Here is a 24,433-nt window from a genome sequence, read left to right on the forward strand (position 1 = left end):
AGAGTTATTTTATATTGTCAGTTTAAATAATTATTCAAATGGTTTCAACATGACCAATTTGCAAAAGCTTTAATCATATTCATTATATCTATAGATCTCGAGGGTCGAATAACCTCCAGAAGAATTACTCAACCAATTGGTTCTTGGTAATTTATTGTCCCCATTTCTTGTTCTTTCTTTTTTTTCTATTATAAAAGAAAATCGCAAAGAAGTGAACTTTACTACACATTTTTTCTCAATAGAACAGCATAAAAGAGTTTTCAGTTTGAAAAACAGTAAGGGGACTGCATTTTTTTATGCATAATAAAGTATCGGACTCCTAAATTGAAATTGTGAATATACCTCAAAAGTACATTCCCCAAATCAGGATTTGGGGCTGAGATACAGTAGCACAGTGAGTACGTCTACTCTTGCAAAAAAACAAATATATGTCAAAATAAATATGTCAAAATATAAATATTAAATACAGATTTCATATTTGGAGTTTAGAGAGGTGGTTAGTTTAGAGGTCAAGTATATTTATACTGAACAAAAACACAAACGCAACATATATTGTTGGTCCCATGTTTCATGAGCTGAAATATATGATCCCAGACATTTTCCATACGCACAAAAAGCTTATTTCTCTCAAGTTTTGTGCACACATTTTTTTTTACATCCCTGTTAGTGAGCCTTTCTCCTTTTCCAAGATAATCCATCCATCTCACCGGTGAGGCATATCAAGAAGCTGATTAAACAGCATGATCATTACACAGGTGCACCTTCTGCTGGGGACAATAAAAGTCCCCTCTAAAATGTGCAGTTGTCACACAACACAATGCCATAGATTTCTCAAGTTTTGAGGGAGCATGCAATTGGCATGCTAACTGCAGGATTGTCCACCAGAGCTGTTTCCAGAGAATGTAATGTTAATTTCTTTACCATAAGCTCCAACGTCGTTTTAGCGAATTTGGCAGTACGTCCAACCAGCATCACAACCGCAGACCACATTTAACCACGCCAGACCAGGACCTCCACATCTTCACCTGCGAGATTGTCTGAGACCAGCCGCCCGGACAGCTGATGAAACTGTGGGTTTGCACAACCAAAGACATTTCTGCACAAACTGTCAGAAACAGTCTCAGGGAAGCTCATCTGTGTGCCCATCATCCTCACTAGTGTCTTGACCTGACTGCAGTTTGGCGTTGTAACCGACTTCAGTGAGCAAATGCTCACCTTCGATGGCCACTGGCACGCTGGAGAAGTATGCTCTTCACAGATTAATGCTGGTTTTAACTGTGCAAAGCAGATGGCAGACAGCATGTATGGTGCCGTGTGGGTGAGCGGTTTGCTGATGTCAACCTAGTGAACAGAGTGCCTCGTGGTGGCAGTGGGGTTACGGTGTGGGCAGGCATACGCTACGGACGACGAACACAATTGCATTTTATCGATTGGCAATTTGAATGCAGAGATACCATGACGAGATGCTGAGGCCCACTGTCATGTCATGCCATTCATCAGCTGCCAACACTTCATATTTCAGCATGATAATGCATAGCCCCATGTCGCAGGGATCTGTACACAGATGGAAGCTGAACATGTCCCAGTTCCTTCATGGCCTGCATACTCACCAGACATGTCACCCATGAGCATGTTTGGGATGCTCTGTATCGAAGTGTACGACAGCGTGTTCCAGTTCCCGCCAATATCCAGCAATTTAGCACAGCCATTGAAGAGAATCGGGACAACATTCCACAGGCCACAATCAGCAGCCTGATCAACTCTATACGAAGGAGATGTGTCGCGCTGCATGAGGTAAATGGTGGTCACACCAGATACTGACTGGATTTCTGATCCACGCCCCTACCTATTTTAAATGTATCTATGACCAACCGATGCATATCTGTATTTCCAGTCATGTGAAATCCATAGATTAGGGCCTAAGGAATTTATTTCAATTGACTGATTTACTTATATGAACTGTAACTCAGTGAATCATTTTTTTGCATGATGCGCTTATATTTTTGTTCAGTGTAAAAACAACATTACATTCATTGTCTTTGTATAATATATAGATAATAGTGTCAGTCATAATACAATTATGAACTTGAAATTCTAAAGGTATTGTACATAGCATGCTCAAGCAGGTAGTGCCGTGAAGGGAGAATAGGGCTGTGTCCCAAAAGTCTTAAAAACATCCTTTCCTCATCTCTGTCTCCTTCTCTTGTCTCCTTACTTTCAATACGACTGACAGGTAAAGGTGTCAAATAGAGCAGCATTTCCCCTATATGCATTTAGCAGCGCAGTGGCTATGTTTTTCATTAATTTGGAGTTGAGGGATTACAGCTGGGTCTACAAAACAGATGTCGTGGGGCCTGGACACATCCTGACATCAGACCACTTTTGAGGGCTGAAAACATCGGCTGAACGTTGACTTTGATGTTAACTGTCACTTGAAGACTATTGGATAGATGGCTGGAGGAGGGGTGGAATGCAACCACAGATTAATTTAAATACGCTACAGGGGTTCCCTTTCCTTGTCTCCTTTCCTTCCTGCATATTGATCTGAAAAGACTGAAGCAATATGACAGAGATCTATGGTCTATGGGTTAGCTAGACTTCAATACATCAGGAGGAGGGGGGAGGAGGAGGAAAGGAAGGAGGAGGAGGAAAGGAAGCCACTTGTGGGTATTGAGATGCAACCGACTTAAAACTAACTGTACAGAATGAAAGACAAAACTACAGACAGACAGGCTAGAATGCTGCAAGGAAAGAAAAGTAGCGTTTTGGAAAAACAACATCACAGTTGGCTGGAAGAGTTTCTATCTGGTGTTCACTCTCCCCCTCCCTCCTTCCATGCCCAGCTCCCACCTCCTCACACTTTCTCTCTCACCCCTTACCCCATGGGTGGCCAATCTTGACCAAGGAGAATGGCAGGGCTGTGCAGACTCTAGCCCAGCACTTACACACCTGATTCACCTACCGGTAGTCAACGAAGGAGGTCTTCAATGTAGACCGTGTTTGGTTAAATCGGGTGTGTTCATTTGGCCCCGAATCCTAACTCGACTCAAGTTGGGATTCGGGGGCCGGATCTGTTAAGCTAGAACAAAAGCCAACACACACTGCAGGACTGGAGTTCCGCCCTTGCCTTACCCACTCTCCTCCCATATCCTCCCTCCTCACTGCCTGTCGTCAGAGAGCATGTCAAAGAGCGCCTGGAGCAGTCGGTCATCTCTGTGTCTGTAGGGCTTGGTGCTATAAAAGCCGTCGCTGTAGTCGCTATACAGGCTGTTGTCCTGCCCACCCTGCTGGTACTGGTTGATCCTGTCCAGGGCCTGGTACAGCTTCTGTGGAGCGACATGAGGGCCTGCTCTCCATGGAAGGGAGGGGTCCCTGCCCGTGTGCTGCTCTCCCCAGCTAGAGGCCTTGGCTGGGGACTGGGACAGGGCGGCTGGGGTCTGTCTGTTGAAGGCCGTCTGGAGGAGACGCAGAAGGGCCAGGGAGGGGGGAAAGGAGGAGGGTCTTGTCTCCTTCCTCTCAGGGGTGGCAGGAGGAGGGGGCTGGGTCTTCTGTGGTGGGTGAACCTCAGCCTGGGTGGGCAGCTCCTATATGACAGGGAGAAGGACGAACAGAACTTCAGAAAATGGTTTAGAGGTAGCTTCTACCTAGGAGTTGATTTAACTCCTCAGTTCTGCACTTTTTCAGTGGATAAGGTCAGTAAGCCACACAGAATTCAATTTCTGGTCAGTCAACAGACAATGCATGCATGCATGCATGCATGCATGCATGCATGCATACATACATACATACATACATACATACATACATACATACATACATACATACATACATACATACATACATACATACATACATACATACATACATACATACATACATACATACTGTATTTATCCCTTATTTTACCAGGTAAGTTGATTGAGAACACATTCTCATTTACAGCAACAACCTGGGAAATAGTTACAGGGGAAAGGAGGGGATGAATGAGCCAATTGTAAGCTGGAGATGATTAGGTGGCCATAATGGTACAGTATGAAGACCAGATTGGAAATGTAGCCAGGACGCTGGGGTAAACACTCCTACTCTTACAAATAAGTGGCATGGGATCTTTAGTGACCAGTCAGGACACCTGTTTAACATCCCATCCGAAAGATGGCAACATACACAGGGTAATGTCCTCAATCACTGCCCTGGGGCATTTGGATATTTTTGGGGACCAGAGAAAAGGGTGCCCCCTACTGGCCCTCCAACACCACTTCCAGCAGCACCTGGTCTCCCATCCAGGGACTGACCAGGACCAATCCTGCTTAGCTTCAGAAGCAAGCCAGCAGTGGGCTGCAGGGTGGTATGCTGCTGTATGTAGAAACTGGTATGCTTCTGGAGATAATGAATAGGAGGTTAAAAAGAAGTGAATTGCCACTTTAATTATCAAGCTCACCTCTATCATGTCATCCATGTGCTCCACTCCTCTACGGTCATTCTGGACAGCGTTGTAGGGGACGTACACTCTGGGTTTCTTCATGTGCTCAGGCTTTTCTGACGTGCCGTGGAGGATAAGCTTCCAGCTTAGGATCTGACCTTCGTTCTCCATTCGCCCCGACTGACAGAGGGAAATTGAAAAAGAGTGTAAAAATCACCCTGTTTAGACAACATGTTGATGCAATTACCAGCTACATTTTCTATGTGGTTCGAAATTTGTTGGAAAATACTGGATTGGAAATATCCCTTAAAATATATGAAACTTGTGAAACAGCCAAAGTGTTCTCCAGCCCTGGGACTCACTGTGTCAGTGATCTTAAGGGTCCAGGTGCCAGTGGGGTCCTCTCCCCATGTGTGAACTGACATGAAGTCCCAGTTCCTAAAGCCGTTAGATGACGTGTCCCTCTCTCTCTCCGCCAGCAGGACTGTGCTGGTGCCTAATGGGAGAAAATAATGTACAATATAGAGTTGTTTAACTCCAGTTTTCAGATTTACCTATATACAGGGCATTCGGAAAGTATTCAGACCCCTTGAATTTTTCCACATTTTGTTACAATACAGCCTTTTTCTAAAATGGATTAAATAGTTTTTTCCCCTCATCAATCTACACACAATTCCCCATAATGACAAAGCAAAAACATGTTTTATTTTTTATTTTTGCAAATGTATTAAAAATTCAAATAAAATTGCTCACATTTACATAAGTATTCAGACCCTTTACTCAATACTTTGTTGAAGCACATTTTGGCAACAATTACAGCCTCGAGTCTTCTTGGGTATGATGCTACAAGCTGTCACGCCTATATTTTGGGGAGTTTATCCCATTATTCTTTGCAGATCCTCTCAACCTCTGTCAGGTTGGATGGGGAGCATCGCTATTTTCAGGTCTCTCCAGAGATGTTCGATTGGGTTCAACTCCAGGCTCTGGCTGGGCCACTCAAGGACATTCAGAGACTTGTCTCGAAGCCACTCCTGTGTTGTCTTAGCAGTTTGCTTAGGGCCGTTGTCAAATCAAATCAAATCACATTTTATTTGTCACATACACATGGTTAGCAGATGTTAATGCGAGTCTACCTTATACACACAAGTGTAAAGGGATGAAGAATATGTACATAAAGATATATGAATGAGTGATGGTACAGAACGGCATTGGCAAGATGCAGTAGATGGTATAGTACAGTATATACGTATGAGATGAGTAATACAGGGTATGTAAACATAAAAAAGTGGCATTGTTTAAAATGGCTAGTAATACATGTATTACATAAAGATGGCAAGATGCAGTAGATGGTATAGAGTACAGTATATACATATGAGATGACTAGTGTAGGGTATGTAAACATTATATTAAGTGGCATTGTTTAAAGTGGCTACTGATACATTTTTTACATCAATTTTCCTAGCTGGAGTTGAGTCAGGATGTTGGCAGCAGCCACTCAATGTTAGTAGAAGCTGTTTTTCAGTTTCTCGGCACCTGTACTGACCTCGCCTTCTGGATGATAGCGGGGTGAACAGGCAGTGGCTCGGGTGGTTGTTGTCCTTGATGATCTTTATGGCCTTCCTGTGACATCGGGTGGTGTAGGTGTCCTGGAGGGCAGGTAGCTTGCCCCCGGTGATGCGTTGTGCAGACCTCATGGCCCTCTGGAGAGCCTTACGGTTGTGGGCGGAGCAGTTGCCGTACCAGGCGGTGATACAGCCCGACAGGATGCTCTTGATTGTGCATCTGTAAAAGTTTGTGAGTGCTTTTGGTGACAAGCCAAATTTCTTCAGCCTCCTGAGGTTTCTTCACCACGCTGTCTGTGTGGACCAATTCAGTTTGTCCGTGATGTGTACACCGAGGAACTTAAAACTTACTACCCTCTCCACTACTGTCCCGTCGATGTGGATAGGGGGGTGCTCCCTCTGCTGTTTCCTGAAGTACACAATCATCTCCTTTTGTTTTGTTGATGTTGAGTGTGAGGTTATTTTCCTGACACCACACTCCGAGGGACCTCACCTCCCTGTAGGCTGTCTCGTCGTTGTTGGTAATCAAGCCTACCACTGTAGTGTCGTCTGCAAACTTGATGATTGAGTTGGAGGCGTCCATGGCCATGCAGTCGTGGGTGAACAGGGAGTACAGGAGAGGGATCATAATGCACCCTTGTGGGGCCCCAGTGTTGAGGATCAGCGGGGTGGAGATGTTGTTACCTACCCTCACCACCTACCCTCACCATCAGGAAGTCCAGGACCCAGTTGCACAGGGCGGGGTTGAGACCCAGGGTCTCGAGCTTGATGACGAGTTTGGAGGGTACTATGGTGTTAAATACTGAGCTGTAGTCGATGAACAGCATTGTCACATAGGTATTCCTCTTGTCCAGATGGATTAGGGCAGTGTGCAGTGTGGTTACGATTGCGTCGTCTGTGGCAAATTGGAGTGGGTCTATGGTGTCAGGTAGGAGGTGATGTGGTCCTTGACTAGTCTCTCAAAGAACTTCATGATGACGGAAGTGAGTGCTACGGGGCGGTAGTCGTTTAGCTCAGTTACCTTAGCTTTCTTGGGAACAGGAACAATGGTGGCCCTCTTGAAGCATGTGGGAACAGCAGACTGGGATAAGGATTGATTGAATATGTCCGTAAACACATCAGCCAGCTGGTCTGCGCATGCTCTGAGGACGTGGCTGGGGATGCCGTCTGGGCATGCAGCCTTGCCAGGGTTAACACGTTTAAATGTTTTACTCACATCGGCTGCAGTGAAGGAGAGTCCGCAGGTTTTGGTAGCGGGCCGTGTCAGTGGCAATGTATTGTTCTCAAAGCAAGCAAAGAAGTTGTTTAGTCTGTCTGGGAGCAAGACATCCTGGTCCGCGACGGGGCTGGCTTTCTTTTTGTAATCCGTGATTGACTGTAGACCCTGCCACATATCTCGTGTGTCTGAGCCGTTGAATTGCGACTCTACTTTGTCTCTATACTGACGCTTAGTTTGTTTGATTGCCCTACGGAGGGAATAGCTACACTGTTTGTATTCGGTCATGTTTCCGGTCACCTTGCTCTGGTTAAAAGCAGTGGTTCGCGCTTTCAGTTTCGTGCGAATGCTGCCATCAATCCACGGTGTCTGGTTTGGGTAGGTTTTAATAGTTGCTGTGGGTACGACATCACCGATGCATTTGCTAATAAACTCGCTCACCGAATCAGCTTATTCATCAATGTTGTTGTTTGACGCAATGCGGAACATATCCCAGTCCACGTGATCGAAGAAATCTTGAGCGTGGAATCAGATTGGTCGGGCCAGCGTTGAACAGACCTGAGCGCGGGAGCTTCCTGTTTTAGTCTCTATCTATAGGCTGGAAGCAACCAAATGGAGTCGTGGTCAGCTTTCCGAAAGGAGGGCGCAGGAGGGCCTTATATGCGTCGCGGAAGTTAGAATAACAATGATCCATGGTTTTACCAACCCTGGTAGCACAATCGATATGCTGATAGAATTTAGGGAGTCTTGTTTTCAGATTAGCCTTGTTAAAATCCCCAGCTACAATGAATGCAGCCTCAGGATATGTGGTTTCCAGTTTACATAGAGTCAAATGAAGTCAGTTCAGGGCCATCGATGTGTCTGCTTGGGGGGAATATATGCGGCTGTGATTATAATCGAAGAGAATTCTCTTGGTAGATAATGCGGTCGACAGTTGATTGTGAGGAATTCTAAGTCAGGTGAACAGAAGGACTTGAGTTCCTGTATGTTGTTATGATCACACCACGACTCGTTAATCATAAGGCATACACCCCCCCCCTGTTCTTACCAGAAAGATGCTTGTGTCTGTCGGCACGATAAGTGAAGAAACCAGCTGGCTGTACCAACTCCGATAGCGTGTCTTGAGTGAGCCATGTTTCCGTGAAGCAAAGAACGTTACAGTCTCTTATGTCTCTCTGGAATGCTACCCTTGTTCGGATTTCATCAACCTTGTTGTCAAGAGACTGGACATTGGCGAGTAGTATGCTCGGGAGCGTTGTGCGATGTGCCCGTCTCCGGAGCCTGACCAGAAGACCGCTTCGTCTGCCCCTTTTACGGCATCGTTGTTTTGGTTCGCCGGCTGGGATCCGATCCATTGTCCTGGGTGGAAGGCAAAACACAGGATCCGCTTCGGGAAAGTCGTATTCCTGGTCGTAATGATGGTACGTTGACGTTGCTCTTATATCCAGTAGTTCCTCCCGACTGTATGTAATAAAACCTAAGATTACCTTGTGTACCAATGTAAGAAATAACACGTAAAAAAACAAAATACTGCATAGTTTCCTAGGAATGCGAAGCGAGGTGGCCATCTCTGTCGGTGCCGGAAGTTAATCCTGTTGTCCTGTTGCAAGGTGAACCTTCGCCCCAGTCTCATGTCCTGAGCGCTCTGGAGCAGGTTTTCCTCAAGGATCTCTCTGTACTTTGCTCCCTTCATCTTTCTCTCAATCCTGACTAGTCTCTCAATCCCTAACGCTGAAATACATCCACACAACATGATGCTGTTACCACCATGCTTCACCGTAGGGATTGTGCCAAGGTTCCTCCAGACGTGACGCTTAGCATTCAGGCCAGAGAGTTCAATCTTGGTTTCATCAGACCAGAGAATCTGGAGTCCTTTAGGTGCCTTTTGGCAAACTCCAAGCTGGCTGTCATGTGTCTTTTACTGAGGAGTGGCTTCCATCTGGATACTCTACCATAAAGGCGTGTTTGGTGGATTGAGGCAGAGATGGGAGAACCTTCCAGAAGGACAACCATCTCCACAGAGGAACTCTGAGGCTCTGTCAGAGTGACCATCGGGTTCTTGGTCACCTCCCTGACCAAGGCCCTTCTCCCCCGATTGCTCCGTTTGGCCGGGCGGCCAGCTCTAGTAAAAGTCTTAGTGGTTCCAAACTTGTTCCATTTAAGAATGGATGCAGTCACTGTTTTCTTGGGGACCTTCAATGCTGCATAATTGTTTTGGTACCCTTCCCAGATCTGTGCCTAGACATAATCCTGTCTTGGTGTCTCGGACCAATTTCTTCAAACTCATGGCTTGGTTTTTGGTCTGACATGCACCGTCAAGTGTGGAACCTTATATAGACAGGTGTGTGCCTTTCAAAATCATGTTCAATCAATTGAATTTACCACAGGTGGTAAATCAAGTTGTAGAAACATCTCAAGGATGTTCAATGGAAACAGGATGCACCTGAGCTCAATTTTGAGTCTCATAGCAAAGGGTATGAATACTTATGAAAATGAAGTATTTTTTAAATATATATTTTTATACATTTGCAAAAATGTCTATAAACCTGTTTTCGCTTTGTCATTATGGGGTATTGTGTTTCAGATTAATAAGGATTTGGATTAATTTCACCCACGTGAAATTTGGTGGAGGATCGGTAATGATCTGGGGGTGCTCAGCAAGGCTGGTATCAGGCAGATTTGTCTTTGTGAAGTGCACCAGTCCCTCCTGCATCAAAGCACCCCCACAACATGATGCTGCCACCCCAGTTCTTCACAGTTGGGATGGTGTTCTTTGGCTTGCAAGCCTCCCCCTTTTTCCTCCAAACATAACGATGGTCATTATGGCCAAACAGTTCTATTTTTATTTCATCAGACCAGAGGACATTTATCCAAAAAGTAAGATCTTTGTCCCCATGTGCAGTTGCAAACCGTAGTCTGCCTTTTTTATGGCTTCTTCCTTGCTGAGTGGCCTATCAGGTTATGTCAATATAGGACTCGTTTTACTGTGGATATAGATACTTTTGTACCTGTTTCCTCCAGCATTTTCACAAGGTCCTTTGCTGTTGTTCTGGGATTGATTTGCACTTTTTGCACCAAAGTACGTTCACCTCTAGGAGACAGAACGTGTCTCCTTTCTGAGCAGTAGGACAGCTGTGTGGTCCCATGGTGTTTATACTTGCGTACTATTGTTTGTACAGATGAACATGGTACCATCAGGTGTTTGGAAATTGATCCCAAGGCTGAACCAGGCTCGTGGAGGTCTACACATTTTTTTCTGAGGTCTTGGCTGATTTCTTTTGATTTTCCCATGATTTCAAGCAAAGAGGCACTGAGTTTGAAGGTAGGCCTTGAAATACATCCACAGGTACACCTCCAATTGACTCAAATGATGTCAATTAGCCAATCAGAAGCTTCTAAAGCCATGACATAATTTTATGGAATTTTCCAAGCTGTTTAAAGGCACAGTCAACTTAATGTATTCAAACCTCTGACCCACTGGAATTGTGATACAGTGAATTATAAGTGAAATAATCTGTCTGTAAACAATTGTTGGAAAAATTACTTGTGTCATGCACAAAGTAGATGTCCTAACCGACTTCCCAAAACTATCGTTTGTTAACAAGAAATTTGTGGAGGTGGTTGAAAAACGAGTTTTCATGACTCCAACCTAAGTGTATGTAAACTTCCGACTTCAACTGTACATATAAATAGTAAACCAGAGAAACTGATTATTTTGGAGTGGTCTCTTATTTTTTTCCAGAGCTTTATATATATATATATATATATATATATATATATATACAGTACCAGTAAAACGTTTGGACAACCCAGGGTTTTTTCCAGGGGTTTTCTTTATTTTTTACTATTTTCTACATTTTAGAATAATAGTGAAAACATCAAAACAATTAAATAACACATATGGGATCATGTAGTAACCAAAAAAGTGTTAAACAAATAAAATAAAAAGTTTTATATTTGAGATTCTTCAAAGTAGCCACCCTTTGCCTTGATGACAGCTTTGCACACTCTTAGCTTTTTCTCAACCAACTTCATGAGGTCGTCACCTGGAATGTATTTCAATTAACAGGCCTTGTGCCTTGTTAAAAGTAAATTTGTGGAATTTTTTTCCTTCTTAATTAATGTTTGAGCAAATCAGTTGTGTTTTGACAACGTATACAGAAGATAGCCCTATTTGGTAAAAGACCTAGTCCATATTATGGCAAGGACAGCTCAAATAAGCAAAGAGAAATTACAGTCCATCATTACTTTAAGACTTTGAAAGTTTCTCCAAGTGCAGTCACAAAAAACCTCAAGCGCTATGATGAAACTGGCTCATGAGGACTGCCACAGGAAAGGAAGACCCAGAGTTACCTCTGCAGCAGAGGATAAGTTCATTACAGTTATCAGCCTCAGAAATTGCAGCCCAAATAAATGCTTCACAGAGTTCAAGTAAAAGACACACCACAACATCTACTGTTCAGATAAGACTGGGTGAATCAGGCCTTCATGGTCGAATTGCTGCAAAGAGACTTACTTGGGCCAAGAAACACGATCAATGGACATTAGACCAGTGGAAATATGTCCTTTGGTCTGATGAGTCTAAATTGGAGATATTTTGGTTCCAATTCCTGTGTCTTTGTGAGACGCAGATTAGGTGATCTCCTTATGTGTGGTTCCCACCGTGAAGCACGGAGGAGGAGGTGTGGGTGTGCTTTGCTGGTGACACTGTCTGTGATTTATTTAGAATTCAAGGCACACTTAACCAGCATGGCTACCACAGAATTCTGCAACGATACGCTGTAATCAGCCAACAAGTGCTCAGCATATGTGGGAACTCCTTCACCTGGAATGCTTTTCTAACAAGACTGTTAGAAAATAATTCCAGGTGAAGCTGTTTGAGAGAATGCCAAGAGTGTGCAAAGCTGTCATCAAGGCAAAGGGTGGCTACTGTGAAGAAACTCAAATATAAAATATATTTTGATTTGAATAACACTTTTTTGGTTACTACATGGTTGCAAATGTGTTATTTCATAGTTTTGATATCTTCATTATTTTTCTACAATGTAGAAAAAAGTTTAAAAAATAAAGAAAAACCCTTGAATGAACAGGTGTGTCCAAACTTTTGACAGGTACTGTATACATATAGATTTTGTGTGTGCACGCGTGCATGTACGTGTGTCTAACGAACCTGATGGGGAAGTGAGTTTGATGTGTAGGTCTCCTCGCCTGGTGTACTCGATGCTGGCCTCCACTTGCACATGCTCCAGTGAGAGGACAGCGTTGTTCTGGCCGGCACAGGCCTTGGTGGGGATCTCAATGGTGATCTCCCCTGCTGCTTTCAATGCCCTGGCAGAAAGACACAGCACGGAGAAATCAGTACTGTGGTTGCAGCACAGCACAGCACAACATACCAAACCTTTAGCTTAACATATAATGGTCATTATTTATATATTAACAAATACAGTCAAACACAACAAGCTGGCATACAGGACTGGAGGAAGGGGGCTGCAGACCAGTGAGCAATGACACAAGTGGAGTCTTAAATCCTCCTGAGATGCTGAGATGGCATGATCATGATGGCCTAGGTAAAGGGGAAACTGGGTGTCAATGCCACTGAGTCGCTTAACCCAAGCTGCCTGGCATAGGGACATCATCATTAGCTAGAGATGATAGCAAACTTAAAGGATGCATTTGGTATTTTAGAATTGACAGTTATATGGTCCCTCATACTGACAGTAGTCTACGGGCCAGGGAATTCTTTAAACAGCCATTACTAACGTTTTATTCACTAACCACAAATCAATGGGCCAGATTGGGAAACCGTTTCATGTCATTTTTGTAGATTATATAGTACTTTCAAAAAACATATTTTAACATGTTAAAACGCAAAGCGCATCATCGTGATGATATGGCAAGTTACATTCCATTTTTTGAAAGTCCTATTTATTGATAACTTGATTGCTGACATGCAAAACATTTCGGGACTGTATCAACAGTGGGCCAATGAAACAAATACCAAAAGATAGTTACAGATTATTCATTTAAAGTCCCAGTGCATTAAAAGATATGATTTCCTATGCTTTATATATATTTCCACACTGAGGTTGGAATAATACTGTGAAATTGTGAAAGTTATGATATTGCCCTTTGGTGGGATGGAGTTTTGGCCTGCCTGGTGACATCACCAGGTGATAAATTAGTTAATAGACCAATAAGAAAGAGAGTTCCAAACCTCCTTGACAATAACAGCTAGTTTGCAGTTTCCCCCTCCCCACATTCTTGCTTGATAAATTTCTCTTTGCTAAGAAGCTATTTTTGTTTATTTTTGAACTTTTTAATTGAAAACAATCACAGTAAGGTACTTAATTGTTACCCAGAAAGGATTTGATATTGAGATAAAAAGGGCTGCATTGGACCTTTAAGTGATGTAAAGGTGACCAAATCATTGAGGTGATTTCAGTTGATTTGGCGTTTAAATGTTTAACATTGTGCAGATGTCCTCATCTCTCCCATAGATTTTTTGGGGTTAGCAGAGGCTAGTAGTGGCTGCATAAGAAAATCCTAACCATGAAATACAATCTCTCCTGGCCTGTAAACTAATGCCAGGGTAAGGAACCGTATAACCGTAAGCTCTAAAATACCAAACCTATCCTTTAAGATGAAGGTAATTTAGATGATGTAGCCTAGCCTTGGTGGCTAACCTATTGTAGTTAGTGCACTACATGTCCTGAGGCAGTTAATCCAAAAGGAAGGTAAACAAAACATCTGCTCAGATAAAAAAAAAATCCCTTCCTCCGGGAACAGATTTAGTCTGGAGATAAATGTTGACATAGCAATATTAGCAGCTAGCCTTAGCTTATCCTAAAGCCTAAAAACCTAAAGTGATTTAACAAATGAAAGATTGCTCCAAAGATTTTTTGAGCCCTCCGTTACAGAAATCTAAGCCGGAATCCCAGCTTTCCTACCAATACGGACCATGTGCACGTACGCACATACACATAAACATGAAATACACAAAAACACACTTGAGCAAACACAAACCTCTAGCTTTCATTTTACTGTTGACATATTGTTCCATATGGGAAACTAGTCAAAAGTAGAGATAGTGTCTTATCAAAGAGCTCTTGATCTGCGTCAATAGAAGAGCCAAAACACAGGGACATCTTAGGACACGGGACTCTGTCCATAAAGGAATTACTGGTACACTACAAGTTTGCTTGCCCACCAGAATTAGTCTGAAGTGAACAATACAACATGTATGTTATGTCAGGAGGATTAGATGTTTCTGATCTACTAGACTAGTGCAGTGTATTTGTACCTGGGCTGGAAGGAGTCGTCCCTGACGATGCACTGCTTCTTCTCGGGGACGTGTTTCCAGGTGGCCGGGTCGGCCAGGTCCACCAGGGCCTTAGCGTTGAGCAGGCCAAATCCAAAACGACTGTTGACCATCAGGCCCGCCCCGTTCCTCTTCCAGCCGGGATTGTTGGCTAGCGGGTCGAACTCAGAAGTCCACACCACCAAGTGCTGCAGATCCCTCCATGTTAGCTCAGGGCTGGGGGAGGGGTTAGTGGGGATGGACAAATAAGAAATCAGATAGGAAGTCTTGCACACACATTTCATTATGACAGGGAGTCCTAAACACATATTCCATTGACATTTTTTAAGTCAAGATTGTTGCCTCACTTCTGTTCCAGCGACAGGGCAAATATCCCAGCAGCCAGTGGGGCGGAGGCGGAGGTTCCCGTGTGCGTCTCGGTGCATTCGTTATGCAAATCAGCACTGGTCTGCAGGGACACAGAAGTAAACAAAGAAACCACAGGTACAGTAAAGAAAAGTCATGTTAAAAACGCAATGTACCATAACAAAATGTAGCACAATACCAATCTCCACTATCCAGTGGTGTGGTGTGTTCACTTTAACTCACTATTCTCTGGTCGGTGTAGTCTCCACTATCCAGTGGTGTGGTGTGTTCACTTTAACTCACTATTCTCTGGTCGGTGTAGTCTCCACTATCCAGTGGTGTGGTGTGTTCACTTTAACTCACTATTCTCTGGTCGGTGTAGTCTCCACTATCCAGTGGTGTGGTGTGTTCACTTTAACTCACTATTCTCTGGTCGGTGTAGTCTCCACTATCCAGTGGTGTGGTGTGTTCACTTTAACTCACTATTCTCTGGTCGGTGTAGTCTCCACTATCCAGTGGTGTGGTGTGTTCACTTTAACTCACTATTCTCTGGTCGGTGTAGTCTCCACTATCCAGTGGTGTGGTGTGTTCACTTTAACTCACTATTCTCTGGTCGGTGTAGTCTCCACTATCCAGTGGTGTGGTGTGTTCACTTTAACTCACTATTCTCTGGTCGGTGTAGTCTCCACTATCCAGTGGTGTGGTGTGTTCACTTTAACTCACTATTCTCTGGTCGGTGTAGTCTCCACTATCCAGTGGTGTGGTGTGTTCACTTTAACTCACTATTCTCTGGTCGGTGTAGTCTCCACTGCTGTAAGCGGTGGCCAGGGTGGAGGAGCACTTCTCAGCGTACCAGGGAGACAGGCCCTGCTGGGAGGCACTGCTGATGGATATGGTGTAGATGCTGTCCGTGTAGCCGTCACAGTCACAGTTGTCCCCCTGACGGCCCCCGTTCCCCGATGCCCACACAAAGATGGAGCCCTTCCCGCCGCGGCCCTGATGGGAGGAGTTAGTGTTAAGTTTGTTTTTAGTAGCCTTTAGCCTAGGTCCCTTTTCTATCTTCACTTTTAATCCAATTTCAATGTATTTAGATGGGCCATTTGTTTGGATTTCAGTTTGTTTTGACTGCTTTGTGGGTAAATAATCATTTGAGTACATTTTTACAATGAATATGTTTTCTGAGGGGGTAAAAAAGAGAGGACTGTGGTATGTTACCTTCTGGATGCCGTACTCAAAGGCTTTTGACGCCAGGCGACCGGGGCCCTCCACCGTCTTGCCATCGTCGTTGGGTCCCCAGCTGGCACTGTAGATGTCCACATGGTCTGGGTTGAAGCCAATAGAACTGGCCTCGATGGCGTCCGTCACGATACCGTCCAACATGCGGATCCCTACAGGGTCAACATGATGAAAATCGTCAGCAACTAGTTGTTTTTAATTGTAGTTGAAGTGTTTTAAGTCATACTTCGAAAGTAGAGTGGTCTTGTGCCCCCAAATAGCTTTTTTACATTTACATTTTACATTTAAGTCATTTAGCAGACGCTCTTATCCAGAGCGACTTACAAATTGGAGCGTTCACCTTAAGACATCCAGTGGAACAGCCACTTTACAATAGTGCATCTAAATCTTTTAAGGGGGGTGAGAAGGATTACTTTATCCTACCCTAGGTATTCCTGAAAGAGGTGGGGTTTCAGGTGTCTCCGGAAGGTGGTGATTGACTCCGCTGTCCTGGCGTCGTGAGGGAGTTTGTTCCACCATTGGGGGGCCAGAGCAGCGAACAGTTTTGACTGGGCTGCGCGGGAACTGTACTTCCTCAGTGGTAGGGAGGCGAGCAGGCCAGAGGTGGATGAACGCAGTGCCCTTGTTTGGGTGTAGGGCCTGATCAGAGCCTGGAGGTACTGAGGTGCCGTTCCCCTCACAGCTCCGTAGGCAAGCACCATGGTCTTGTAGCGGATGCGAGCTTCAACTGGAAGCCAGTGGAGAGAGCGGAGGAGCGGGGTGACGTGAGAGAACTTGGGAAGGTTGAACACCAGATGGGCTGCGGCGTTCTGGATGAGTTGTAGGGTTTAATGGCACAGGCAGGGAGCCCAGCCAACAGCGAGTTGCAGTAATCCAGACGGGAGATGACAAGTGCCTGGATTAGGACCTGCGCTGCTTCCTGTGTGAGGCAGGGTCGTACTCTGCGGATGTTGTAGAGCATGAACCTACAAGAACGGGCCACCGCCTTGATGTTAGTTGAGAACGACAGGGTGTTGTCCAGGATCACGCCAAGGTTCTTAGCGCTCTGGGAGGAGGACACAATGGAGTTGTCAACCGTGATGGCGAGATCATGGAACGGGCAGTCCTTCCCCGGGAGGAAGAGCAGCTCCGTCTTGCCGAGATTCAGCTTGAGGTGGTGATCCGTCATCCACACTGATATGTCTGCCAGACAGAGATGCGATTCGCCACCTGGTCATCAGAAGGGGGAAAGGAGAAGATTAATTGTGTGTCGTCTGCATAGCAATGATAGGAGAGACCATGTGAGGTTATGACAGAGCCAAGTGACTTGGTGTATAGCGAGAATAGGAGAGGGCCTAGAACAGAGCCCTGGGGGACGCCAGTGGTGAGAGCGCGTGGTGAGGAGACAGATTCTCGCCACGCCACCTGGTAGGAGCGACCTGTCAGGTAGGACGCAATCCAAGCGTGGGCCGCGCGGAGATGCCCAACTCGGAGAGGGTGGAGAGGAGGATCTGATGGTTCACAGTATCGAAGGCAGCCGATAGGTCTAGAAGGATGAGAGCAGAGGAGAGAGAGTTAGCTTTAGCAGTGCGGAGGGCCTCCGTGATACAGAGAAGAGCAGTCTCAGTTGAATGACTAGTCTTGAAACCTGACTGATTTGGATCAAGAAGGTCATTCTGAGAGAGATAGCGGGAGAGCTGGCCAAGGACGGCACGTTCGAGAGTTTTGGAGAGAAAAGAAAGAAGGGATACTGGTCTGTAGTTGTTGACATCGGAGGGATCGAGTGTAGGTTTTTTCAGAAGGGGTGCAACTCTCGCTCTCTTGAAGACAGAAGGGACGTAGCCAGCGGTCAGGGATGAGTTGATGAGCGAGGTGAGGTAAGGGAGAAGGTCTCCGGAAATGGTCTGGAGAAGAGAGGAGGGAATAGGGTCAAGCGGGCAGGTTGTTGGGCGGCCGGCCGTCACAAGACGCGAGATTTCATCTGGAGAGAGAGGGGAGAAAGAGGTCAGAGCACAGGGTAGGGCAGTGTGAGCAGAACCAGCGGTGTCGTTTGACTTAGCAAACGAGGATCGGATGTCGTCGACCTTCTTTTCAAAATGGTTGACGAAGTCATCTGCAGAGAGGGAGGAGGGGGGAGGGGGAGGAGGATTCAGGAGGGAGGAGAAGGTGGCAAAGAGCTTCCTAGGGTTAGAGGCAGATGCTTGGAATTTAGAGTGGTAGAAAGTGGCTTTAGCAGCAGAGACAGAAGAGGAAAATGTAGAGAGGAGGGAGTGAAAGGATGCCAGGTCCGCAGGGAGGCGAGTTTTCCTCCATTTCCGCTCGGCTGCCCGGAGCCCTGTTCTGTGAGCTCGCAATGATTCGTCGAGCCACGGAGCAGGAGGGGAGGACCGAGCCGGCCTGGAGGATAGTGGACATAGAGAATCAAGGGATGCAGAAAGGGAGGAGAGGAGGGTTGAGGAGGCAGAATCAGGAGATAGGTTGGAGAAGGTTTGAGCAGAGGGAAGAGATGATAGGATGGAAGAGGAGAGAGTAGCGGGGGAGAGAGAGCGAAGATTGGGACGGCGCGATACCATCCGAGTAGGGGCAGTGTGGGAAGTGTTGGATGAGAGCAAGAGGGAAAAGGATACAAGGTAGTGGTCGGAGACTTGGAGGGGAGTTGCAGTGAGGTTAGTGGAAGAACAGCATCTAGTAAAGATGAGGTCGAGCGTATTGCCTGCCTTGTGAGTAGAGGGGGAAGGTGAGTGGGTGAGGTCAAAAGAGGAGAGGAGTGGAAAGAAGGAGGCAGAGAGGAATGAGTCAAAGGTAGACGTGGGGAGGTTAAAGTCGCCCAGAACTGTGAGAGGTGAGCCGTCCTCAGGAAAGGAGCTTATCAAGGCATCAAGCTCATTGATGAACTCTCCGAGGGAACCTGGAGGGCGATAAATGATAAGGATGTTAAGCTTGAAAGGGCTGGTAACTGTGACAGCATGGAATTCAAAGGAGGCGATAGACAGATGGGTAAGGGGAGAAAGAGAGAATGACCACTTGGGAGAGATGAGGATCCCGGTGCCACCACCCCGCTGACCAGAAGCTCTCGGGGTGTGCGAGAACACGTGGGCGGACGAAGAGAGAGCAATTTATTATTTATTATTTATTTATTTTTAATATTATATATGAACTGCCTCCTCTGTGGCTATGTTTTAGCCCCCTGAGGAACAGATGCCCAATTGTTGCTCAGTCATTTGGTTAAGTGGTATTGCGTAATCATCCGCTCAAAAAAATAGGCCACCACCAGGACATCTTCCAGCTGTTGTCTGGGTCCCACAAACCAGCACGCACAGGGCCGGACTACAGCATTTGGAGCCCTGGAGCACCAACCTCTGAGGGGCCCCACCACCCCCCCATTTTTTTTATATATACAGAAAGAAAAATGTGTAGTTTCACAATGCTTTTCTGCACATTTTTCATGAGGTTAAGAGAAAATGTCGCAGTTTTAAAACAAATTTCCTGCAATTCTACACTTTTTGCCATGGGGCAGAGATAAAATGTAGCAGTTTTAAAGCATATTTCATGCAATTCTACACATATGCTATTTGGGTGCCCCTCGACCTCCGGGACACGTTTGATAATCAGGCACAGGCACACACACACACACACACACACACACACACACACACACACACACACACACACACACACACACACACACACACACACACACACACACACACAAATCACTCAGATATTGACTGAATTATAGTACATAAAAGATTGTTCTGTAATAAATAAATTGAGGCATTTTGGTGGGAGTTCAGGTATTCAATTTATTGTAAAATGTCCCACAAAAATATTATTATGCAGTCATATATATTTTCTTTCTTAGTATATCAGGTATCTTTGTAATACTTTGGGATAAAATAAAGAGAATTATATCTGCCTCATTTGCATATATACACTGGGTGTATTTGCATACATTAATAAATTAATATAAAGGGCTGCAAGTTGCCTGCAACCACCAAAAACAGGCTCTGTCTAGGCCTACCTGTGCTCACCTGTGCTGTCTAGACTTCCTCATTAATGATTAATTCACTACTGTCGTTGTCATGTTCTCTTGCATAAGAGAAGGATAGCCACACGATTTAAAATCAAAACGCTTGGCTCTAGATAACACCTATCTGTACATACTGTACTATACCTTTTTTTGTGAGATTAGACATAATATCACTATAATCTGAGTGTTCTTTTTCTTAAGTTGCTTTCATTTCAGCACATCTCATTTATAATCATTTCAACTACATTAAATCATGCATTTTTATCAATTGTACAAAAAAAATCACACATCAAAATAAAGTTATCTTTCTTCTCTTTGTTGTGATGTAAGTGTTGAGACGGCGTGTTAAATCCTGACGAAGCATTAACATTCTTATAGGTGCAACGGAAAGCCAATGTTTTTCCATTGAGCCCATTTCCGCCATTATTGGAGTGTTTGACACGTCATTACAACGGTAGTGACATTAACATGAACAAACGAGTGACACAAGCTAGAGTGGGAAGGAGTCTCCAGAGTCAAATTCAAGCAATTCATCTAGGCATATTTAAGTGAAAAGGGGATTTTGCAGCCCTCAAACACAGAAATAGAAAAAGAAAGATCATCAGGTGGGTAGGGCATGCACGTTGCTAGCTACATCTCTTACCTCCAACCTTGGAGTTGTACGCCACCCCAACTCCACATTTATTGTTATCTGCCTGCATGGCGATCTCACCGGCACACCTGGTTCCATGCCTGAGTACATACAGAAACAGAACACACACTTACAACTATACTTAACTGCTTTTTTCTTTACAAACTGGCCCACTAACTGACACAATTCTCATTTCTAATATTCTGAGTTCTAATTTCATATACATGTAGCAGTGAATTCAGAATAAACAAGTCTGATCTGGAACCTTTACAAACTGGTTTATAGTATATGTCAGTATTGCTTACAGTAAACGTAAACATCTCAAAAACAGATTGGATCCATCATAAAACCTCTTGAAAGAGAGAGCCAGTGTCCCTCAATTCGTTTCAATGTGGTTATGTAAGATTCTTCATTTAATGATGTGCTTGCCATAGAAAATATTGATATTGAGGGAGAATCTTGTCAACCAAAAATGGAAGGCCCTTTGGTTTCATGTCATTCGGGCATGCCTATAGGAGACAATAAACAGCCTACTGCTGGAGTCTAAATTATACAGTGTGTGATCAGAGCACATTGACAACAAAAGAGTGCACTAACAGGGGTGGGAAGTGGGGCTGAGTGTGTGTTTGTGTAACCCTCACAGCTGGCTTAGAGTGAGTCATCATGTACAGGTATTGTCTGTGAGACAAAGGCCCAGAAAGAAAGAAAGAGAGAGAGAGAGAGGAGAGAGAGAGAGAAAGAGAGAGAGAAAGAGAGAAAGAGAGATTTCGACGATGTGGCATTTTGGTCAAATGGACTGCTTTGAGTTGCTATGGTTGGCTTATACAGTGCCTTGCAAAAGTATTCATCCCCCTTGGCATTTTTCCTATTTTGTTGCATTACAACCTGTAATTTAAATGGATTTTTATTTGGATTTTATAAAATGGACATACACAAAATAGTCCAAATTGGTGAAGTGAAGTGAAAAAAATAACTGGTGCGTGCATATGTATTCACCCCCTTTGCTATGAAGCCCCTAAATAAGATCTGGTGCAACCAATTACCTTCAGAAGTCACATAATTAATTAAATAAAGTCCACCTGTGTGCAATCTAAGTGTCACATGATCTGATATATATGATATATATATATATACCAGTTCTGAAAGGCCTCAGAGTCTGCAACACCACTAAGCAAGGGGCACCACCAAGCAAGCGACACCATGACAAAATTGTGGAGTAGATCAGGGTTGGGTTATAAGAAAATATCAGAAACTTTGAACATCCCACGGAGCACCATTAAATCCATTATATAAAAAATGGAAAGACTATGGCACCACAACAAACCTGCCAAGAGAGGGCCGCCCACCAAAACTCACAGACTAGGCAAGGAGGGCATTAATCAAAGAGGCAACAAAGAGACCAAAGATAACCCTGAAGGAGCTGCAAAGCGAAAATTGGAGTATCTGTCCATATGACCACTTTAAGCCATACACTCCACAGAGCTGGGCTTTACGGAAGAGTGGCCAGAAAAAAATGTATTGCTTAAAGAAGAAAATAAGCAAACACGTTTGATGTTCCCCAAAAGGCATGTGGGAGACTCCCCAAACATATGGAAGAAGGAACTCTGGTCAGATGAAACTACAATTGGGCTTTTTGGCCATTAAGGAGAATGCTATGTCTGTTGCAAACCCAACACCTCTCATCACCCCGAGAACTTCATCCCCACAGTGAAGCATGGTGGTGGCAGGATCATGCTGTGGGTATGTTTTTCATCGGCAGGGACTGGGAAACTGGTCAGAATTGAAGGAATGATGGCACTAAATACAGGGAAATTCTTGAGGGAAACCTGTTTCAGTCTTCCAGAGATTTGAGACTGGGACAGAGGTTCACCTTCCAGCAGGACAATGACCCTAAGAATACTACTAAAGCAACACTTGAGTGGTTTAAGCGGAAACATTTAAATGTCTTGGAATGGCATAGTCAAAGCCCAGACCTCAATCCAATTGAGAATTTGTGGTATGACTTAAAGATTGCTGTACACCAGCGGAACCCATCCAACTTGAAGGAGCTGGAGCAGTTTTGCCTTAAATAATGGGCAAATATTCCAGTGGCTAGATGTGCCAATCTTATAGAGACATACCCCAAGAGACTTGCAGCTATAATGTCTGCAAATGGTGGCTCTACAAAGTATTAACTTTGGAGGGGTGAATAGTTATGCATGCTCAAGCTCTCCATATTTTTGTCTTATTTCTTGTTTGTTTCACAAGAAAAAACATTTTGCATCTTCAAAGTGGTAGGCATGTTGTGTTAATCAAATCATACAAACCCCCCAAAATATATTTTAATTCCATGTTGTAAGGCAACAAAATAGGAAAAATGCCAAGGGGATGATTACTTTCGCAAGCCACTGTACGCATAGGCATATAACTAATATAATTCTACTATCTGTAATTCTGTAATTCTACATCTATGGGATCTACCACAAGCTAATGCTAACAAGCACAATGGGAGATGGGCTATCAACTAAATCTTTCCAGTCTGAATGTCATTCTGGCACTAATTTTACTGACTCAAACACTAACCTACAGTACAACATATATGGCTCCCAGGCTACAATCTTATGGGCATGTCCAGTGGGTATAGAAAATCACCACCCCCTTTCAAAATGTTCACCTTTTGTTGCCTTACAGCCTGAAATGAAAACTTATCAAATTTGAAAAAACTGTAAAATAACCTATTTGGATAAGTGAATACCCCTCCTTACAATTGCAATTGCAAACTTTCTGAGGCATAACCGACCACCTTCCAGATCACAAATCAAGCTAATTGGCATCCATCTGTGATCAATTGTACTGATTTGTATTAGGTCAGATTAAAAGCAGTTGTTCACAGAGGACTCTACTGCTTAGTAGTGCAATTCAAAGCAAATAATCCACTCTGGGTGGAAAGATGTATGAGATAAAGTTGTGGAAAGGCACAAGTCAGGGGATGGATATTAAAAGATTTCAAAGGCTTTGTCTATCCCTCGGAGCACAGTTAATACCATTATTAAGAAGTAGAAGGGAGTATGGCACCACCCAGACCCTGCATAGATCAGACTGTCCCTCCAAACTGGATGACCGGGCAAGGAGGAGACTGATCAGAGAGGCTACCAAGAAGCCAATGGCGACTTTGAAGGAGCTTCAGGCCTTAATGGCAAAGACTGGTCAATGTGTGCATGTGACCACAATATCACATGCGCTCCACACATCTGGCCTCTATGGGAGGGTGGCAAGAAAAAAAAGACTCCTCAAAAAAAGCCACATCAAGTCTTGTTTGAGCTTTTCCAAAAATCACAAATTCCAAGACCTCTTCAGCAAGGACTGGAGCACTTGTCAGGATAGAAGAGAAAATGGATAGTGCAAAATTCAGACAAATTCTTGAGGAGAGCCTGCAGCCCTCTGCCAGGACGTTGACAACGGGAAGATGGTTCACGTTTCAACATGACAATGACCCAAAGCACACACCTCCAAAGCAACCATACAGTGGCTGAAAGACAAGAAGGTGAATGTCCTTGAGTGGCTTAGTCAGAGCCCCAACCTAAATCCCATCGAGACTCTGTGGAATGACTTGAAGAGTGCAGTCCTTGAGCGGTGACCATGCAATTTGACCGAGCTTGAAGAATTCTGCAAGGAAGAGTAGGCAAATGTTGCACAGTCTAGGTGGGCAAAGTTAGT

The 24,433-nt window shown here is 44.4% G+C and overlaps 1 protein-coding gene across 1 annotated transcript in view; it reads right to left on the reverse strand.

Moving 5' to 3' along the window:
- Positions 1-1,985: 1,985 nt before the first annotated feature.
- LOC115143598 (neuroendocrine convertase 1-like) overlaps positions 1,986-24,433 on the reverse strand; it is a 32,491-nt gene continuing 10,043 nt past the window's right edge. The window contains exons 6-14 of the mRNA XM_029684099.2: positions 20,750-20,838; positions 16,077-16,249; positions 15,645-15,857; positions 14,864-14,964; positions 14,499-14,732; positions 12,369-12,526; positions 4,783-4,916; positions 4,439-4,600; positions 1,986-3,584 (exon numbers count right to left, since the gene is read on the reverse strand). Of these exons, the coding sequence (XP_029539959.1) occupies positions 3,159-3,584; positions 4,439-4,600; positions 4,783-4,916; positions 12,369-12,526; positions 14,499-14,732; positions 14,864-14,964; positions 15,645-15,857; positions 16,077-16,249; positions 20,750-20,838 (1,690 nt within the window). The 3' untranslated portion in view covers positions 1,986-3,158. The remainder of the gene's footprint in view (positions 3,585-4,438; positions 4,601-4,782; positions 4,917-12,368; positions 12,527-14,498; positions 14,733-14,863; positions 14,965-15,644; positions 15,858-16,076; positions 16,250-20,749; positions 20,839-24,433) is intronic.

The sequence above is a fragment of the Oncorhynchus nerka genome, linkage group LG15, assembly GCF_034236695.1.
Source record: "Oncorhynchus nerka isolate Pitt River linkage group LG15, Oner_Uvic_2.0, whole genome shotgun sequence".
Lineage (NCBI taxonomy): Eukaryota > Metazoa > Chordata > Actinopteri > Salmoniformes > Salmonidae > Oncorhynchus > Oncorhynchus nerka.